At 39.8% G+C, this 6,000-nt stretch overlaps 1 protein-coding gene across 1 annotated transcript; it reads right to left on the bottom strand.

Moving 5' to 3' along the window:
• Nucleotides 1–696: 696 nt before the first annotated feature.
• LOC140231525 (very long chain fatty acid elongase 6-like) lies at nucleotides 697–4,927 on the bottom strand. Its single transcript, XM_072311659.1, is given in 2 exon segments — nucleotides 697–3,961; nucleotides 3,964–4,927. Coding segments are annotated over 2 exon segments (840 nt in total). The 5' UTR covers nucleotides 4,283–4,927; the 3' UTR covers nucleotides 697–3,440.
• Between the last annotated feature and the right edge of the window lie 1,073 nt (nucleotides 4,928–6,000).

The raw sequence follows: 6,000 nt of genomic DNA, 5'->3' as shown, positions 1-6,000 counted from the left end.
CTCCCCCCCCAAAAAAAAACAAAACAAACATATGTTAGAATAGGAACTTCCCGTAACAACAGCCAATCATCAAGCAATATATTTTGCCATTAATGTGACAATTGCCAAATTGCAGCAAGAGTTGCTATGATATTATGGGCCCTGGATGAGTATTCACACCTCCATAAAACGACGTGTATGCCAAACTCCCCTTGTTGGCCTAAGCACTGCCAAAGATATGGGAGTGAACTCACGCGTTTGAAGAAACGTTAGTGCATGTAATCAATTGAAAATACATTTTGCAAAAAATAAAAAATAAAAAAATGGCGGAGGGGGGGGGGGGGGGAAGGGGACTCTCTGAAAACCATTATGAAGCAGTTTTCGTAAATGAACCCCCCCCCCCCCCCCCACTCAAGCCAAACTTGTGAAGTAAACTTTGCAGGCATCGATTTAAACTTTGGGTCATTCGTGCAATGTATGCATGAATTCAACTTCAGCAAAAAATGAAGAAGTCAAAATTAGTAAACCGGTAAAAAATTTAGAGTTTACTATGTATTAAGGCCATTCATTTTGACTCGCCAACAAGCTGGGTGGTATTCTTATACTGAGCTCAAAAAATGTAATATCCATCTATCACATTGTGTATACAGCACAAAATGTGTTCCTTACTAATCTTGTTTGTTTGTTTGGTTGGTTTTTTTTTTCTATGCTGTGGTCTTTATTCATACATTTTTAATGTATGCAAATGAAATTACATTGATTAACCAGATGGAATGCTTACAAGACTTGTCTGACTTTTACAATGAATCACAAAGTATTCATGTGCGAAACATTTATTTCTAGACTCAAGTAACATTAATGATAGTGATCATCAATGAACCGCACACACCGTTTGAAAGTAGAAAATGATAATACAAACATACGCTTAACTACAGACACGTTAATACGTCCAACGTGGAATTGTCATGAATACGATTACCGCCTTGAAAAGGATCACATCAGATTTCACGTTTTCATTCGCATTCAGTCGAAATTTCACAATATAACATGGAATGTTAATGCATTTGCTATGAGAATGTGTTGGAATTTGATCCCAAAAATGCTGTAGACTGTGCTCTCGGGACTTAGACCAATGGAGGTTAACTTTCCACATGATCACACTTGCAGTGTATCATTATCCAATGTAAACTTATTCATCGAAAGCATCACTATGGAGAGTATTAACAGGAGTCAGAATGCATTTTACAGCATACAAGACAAAATAAGGGGAGAGGATTGCTATACTTTAAAAAATGGAGGTAATTCAATTTTTCTTCTTTTTGAGTGGTTAAAAGACTTCCGAGTTCTCTTTCCAAAAAAAAAAACATTTAAAACAAAAATCCATAATGTTCAATCGAGTTTTCTGTGTGTTAGTTTGCTTAGAAGTGATACAGTGTTCAAAATCCTGCACTTTCACTGTGGTATTGCATGGACTTACAACAATGCACGTTTTGTCATCGTTATTCAAAGCATATGGTTACAATAACTAAGTGCATGGTTGAATAACAAAATCATGGCAAGGGGAAGTTTTTCCAAAATATAAATGTGGATTGAGCGAATACAGCAGTACAGTGTATTGTAGAAAACATCAGTGAAAAATTGAGGAAAATTTGATAATCCGTTCAAATTCTAAAATTATGTTACATTTTTAAAGATTCAGTGACACTGCCGCTGGATGAAAAGGTTACAACAGCGTGTGACACTGACTGCAGAACAATAGTAGCAAGAGAATTTCATAAAAATTGATTTTATGAACAGTGCATATTCCTTTGACACGTTGATGATACATATCAAGCGCAGTATATTATTACCCCTGCTTTCTAAAAGGTAGAAATTTTATATTATAATGACATTTTGTGGAAATCTCTTTACATCGTTTTCCATATCGTTATTCTGCAGTGACATCACAAACTGTTATAGTCCACTCATCCAGCCAAGGCGGCAGCGAAACTTAAGAAATTCATAACTTTTTTTTTTCTTGAAGCGAAATTCGTAACTTTGAACGGACTGTCCGATTTTCGTCAAATGTTCACTGTTGTTCTCTACTGATATTGTTGCATGCATTCACTCACTCCACGTACTATAATATAGTATGTATTATATATTTGTATTTCCCGTTTAAGTATTTACCCTTTAAGTGACTGAACATTAAATTTTCTAGACGTCATGGGGCTGCAGCAGATGTCTTAATATGCTGTCAATGGAGACAAGCGGTTTGTTGGAGTGGTGTGCCTAATACTACATGTAGTAAACAACATAAATTTAGGCTCTTCGTTGGTGTTCTTGATGATACAAAATTGTACATGTATTGGTGTTTGGTTAATACTAAAGGATCATCACACTTTGTGGCATGTAAAAACATGCATACAAGGATAGGGAGTTTACCAACGTTAAGAAGCCAATTACTGTCTTAATGGCAGAGCAGTTCAGTACAGGTCAGTTCAGCTGGAAAATGTACAAACTTGAAAGCTGACTTAATGTTGGCCCCAAAGTTATCCTTTACATCACTTTGATACTGAGTAGTACCATGAACTCATCAACTACGTGCATGCCAATCGGAAATATGCTCAGTACTGCTACGTAATGAGAGAGAGAGAGAGAAAAAAAATCATTTGTTCTGAAAGAGGTGCTTTCTCCTACTACATTGTAACAGACCACATTTGGATAATAGAATAAGTGTATATAACTGATAATGTCCCTGATGATTTGATACACGTAAAATTCACCAAACAGTCATACCAGTAGTTGTACTACATGAGCTCATTTCTATTCACAGTTAGATGAAGTAGCGGTGATGATGCCAGGCATTCACGCATCGCCGGTCATCAGTAATAATTTGCTCACTGATTTTTATTTTTTATTTTCACATAGAATCAAAAGAAAACGTCTTGTCCTTCGCATGAGATGTCACCGCATGAGATGTTAAATTGCATAAATGCAGAAATTGAACAATACTGATGACACTTGCTCGAGGAAGGAGTTGAAGTTGCAATAAAAATGTAGGCTACACCATAAAACAAAAAGTCCGAGATTTTGATTTCATTTCTTTGTCAGATTTTGCTCTATTCAAGCCAGTCAGCTAAATGTGGCGCGGAATGCAGTTTCTGTCTGCATGCTGGTTAGAGCTGTAGTTAGAAGTTTTTAGTTTGTTTGTTTGTTTGTTTTACTTTAATCCTCTTCCCACAATAGGCCTACTAATAACAATATCATTTGCAAAGTTAGAAACGAATCCTATGAGAATAGAATAGACTGTCTAGTTTTGAAATGCATTCACGATAAGAAACTGGAGTCTCAACGATTGAGTCATCTCAAATAATATTCACATATATTATTACTTACAATACAAATGTAAATTACATTGTATTTTCCTTTCGGTAGATTTGAATAGAACATGCATAAACCAATTCAACAGAATGCAATCATTAATCGACCTTCACAGAACTGTTGTTCTTTCTGGTTCCATTCGCAATCGCAGAACTTGAGGGTTCCTTGGATTTCACCGGTTTGCGGATGTATGCGTCGTAGAAAAACTGGGCGAAAAGGACAAAGTAACTGAAGTACATGATGAGGGACCAAGCAATATTTCTCATATTGGTGTCGCACTTTCTTCCTGCTTGAAGCTGGAGCAGAGCGTAGATGTTGACGACGCAGCCTATCACCATCTGGATGAGCTGCATCAGCGTGATCGTAACGTTTACTTGACGCGGGATTTTCACGATCCCCGATGCTCGTAAGGCGTAGTAGCTGTACATGACAGCGTGTACGGTAAAATTAGCGGTGATGAAATACCGTGCTGGTGCTATGTGATCTCGGTAGGAGTACCAGGCGTACAGGAGGACGGTGATGTGGTGGTACCAGTGTAGAAACATGAGTTTCTGTTTCCGTAAGACGATAAACACCGTGTCGCCGAGCTCGGGAACTTTGCTGAGGATGAAGAGCCACACCAGAACCCGATTTTTCCGTCGAAGATGGTGGCGTCGCACACAGAGCTGTGCCACCCGACCTCGGCCACGTAGCCCACAAAATCCTGAATGGTGACCACAGCGCCGAGGATGCTGAACAGCGCTAGCCCGGCGGACCAGGCAGCGAGAGTACGCCGGAGGTCGAATTTGGGCCGACTCTCCATCCATGCTCGACCACTGAACACACCGATGAAGTATACGCCAGAAAACACAAAGGCCAGCCACCAGTTATGATGGAACCACACCAGCTGCTTTTGGGAATCGAAGGATTCCTCGAGATCCCTGATCAACGAGCGCACCATGGTTGTCTATATTTTGCTCTTTGTCTGCTATGATGATAATAATTATCCGAGATAAAACAGAATGAGAGCTACGCTCGACTGCAATGAAACGAGGTGGAGGTCTGATCCGTAGGCACAGTCGTGACTTTGTTCCTACAGGCACAGCTTCCTGCTATCATCTAGGCGGCAACATATCGAAACAAGATCAAGCCTTTGACAGATAACTGATTTGAGCTGGCACGATCTCAGGGCAAAATACCACAGTTGTATGAACTATTATGTAACACACTCACAGTTGTCGAAAAAGCAAACAAAGGGCAGTGACCAGTCAGAACGAACATCTCCCTGCAATGATTGGTGTATGTGATTCCTGGCTTTATATTGATGGGAACGGCAAACAACGCATCATGCAGGCTGAATGCAGTGTTACTGTTGTAGCGGCATCTTCAGTCAAACGTCATAACAGTCCACACATCCCTATTTGCAGTATTTCCGTCATGTGAAATGACATATCGCTAGTACAATTTAATGTACAAATTGTATTATCCGGACCCTTTATGTGCGATCCGAGCAGCATCTACCGGTAGTAGACCCATGCAGAGTGAGGTCGAGACTCTGCATCACAGGGCCTAGAAATTTCTACAATTCAGAGATGGTCGAGATCGAATCGTGAGCTCACTGCTGCTGAGAGCATGATGAGAAAACAGACGGGGTACACGCTAAGCGTGCGCGGTCGTGTCTCTCTTCCGAGGCCCTCTCTGCATGAGCTCCTGTGAATATTAATGACCTGGATCCATTCAGTGCATTATGTACAGCTACGGGTATTTCTCTTCGAACTTCAGAATAATCTGGAACAAATCATGTTGTGTATTACGTTTAATTTGACAAAAGTAACTCCTTTTGTTATAATAAAGTAAGAGACGAGTTACAGAGGTGCAAACAAAAGTCGAAATTGTTGTTCTGTAACTGAAAATAAAATTACTACCCTAATCTTGTTGCGAATGAGATCGTCCAAGAGAGTTCGTTGACACTAGGGGGAAGCACCCTCGCATTGTTGCTGTTCCTTGCGTGATCGCGAGCTATTCTCTATGGTAAGCCTGTGAGAACATTATTTCATCATTCTGAGCATGTAGGCCTACTGTACGGATCGAACAGTTACCAAATAAAATCAATATAACTAAACTGGGAAGGGGGAAGGGAGGGGGCCGGAGGCTGGAACAACCCCCCCCCCCCCCCCAGCTCCCGTTGCCTTGGTCTGGTATGTCGGAGCTGTTAGGTTGCTTGTCAAATAAAACTAAGAACACAGATCCATAATGTTATCTACATTTCTATAAAATGTACATGTTCTCCGTCTCTGTACGAAAAAAAAAATGTATATATCAGGGCTGAAGGCAAAGAGTCCCTGACAATTCCTTTTTTTTTTCTTTTTTTTTTTTTTTGTCGTAAACAGGTCTGTGTACCAACCCCTCCCGCGGCTGCCTTGATTATCTTTATGCATGGGTTCGCTGGTCATGAACTATCCTGTTACAAAGTGTTATGTTGAATATGCTCAAATATTCAGTCTATAAAAATAAAAAAAATAAGAGGGTAATCATCAAAATACTTTGTCATTTGTTTATGCAATAGATCGTTAGGACCCTATCGGTAATGAATTCATTATTTATATACATGATATATTTTGTTCACAAAGACCTTTACAAGCAAGCTTTCCGGAGGCTAGCCCTACGCGTAGCAACAAC

This window comes from Diadema setosum, chromosome 8 (genome assembly GCF_964275005.1).
Source record: "Diadema setosum chromosome 8, eeDiaSeto1, whole genome shotgun sequence".
Taxonomy (NCBI): domain Eukaryota; kingdom Metazoa; phylum Echinodermata; class Echinoidea; order Diadematoida; family Diadematidae; genus Diadema; species Diadema setosum.
Note: the sequence above shows the minus strand (reverse complement) of the source record. Positions and strands in the feature narration are given on the sequence as shown.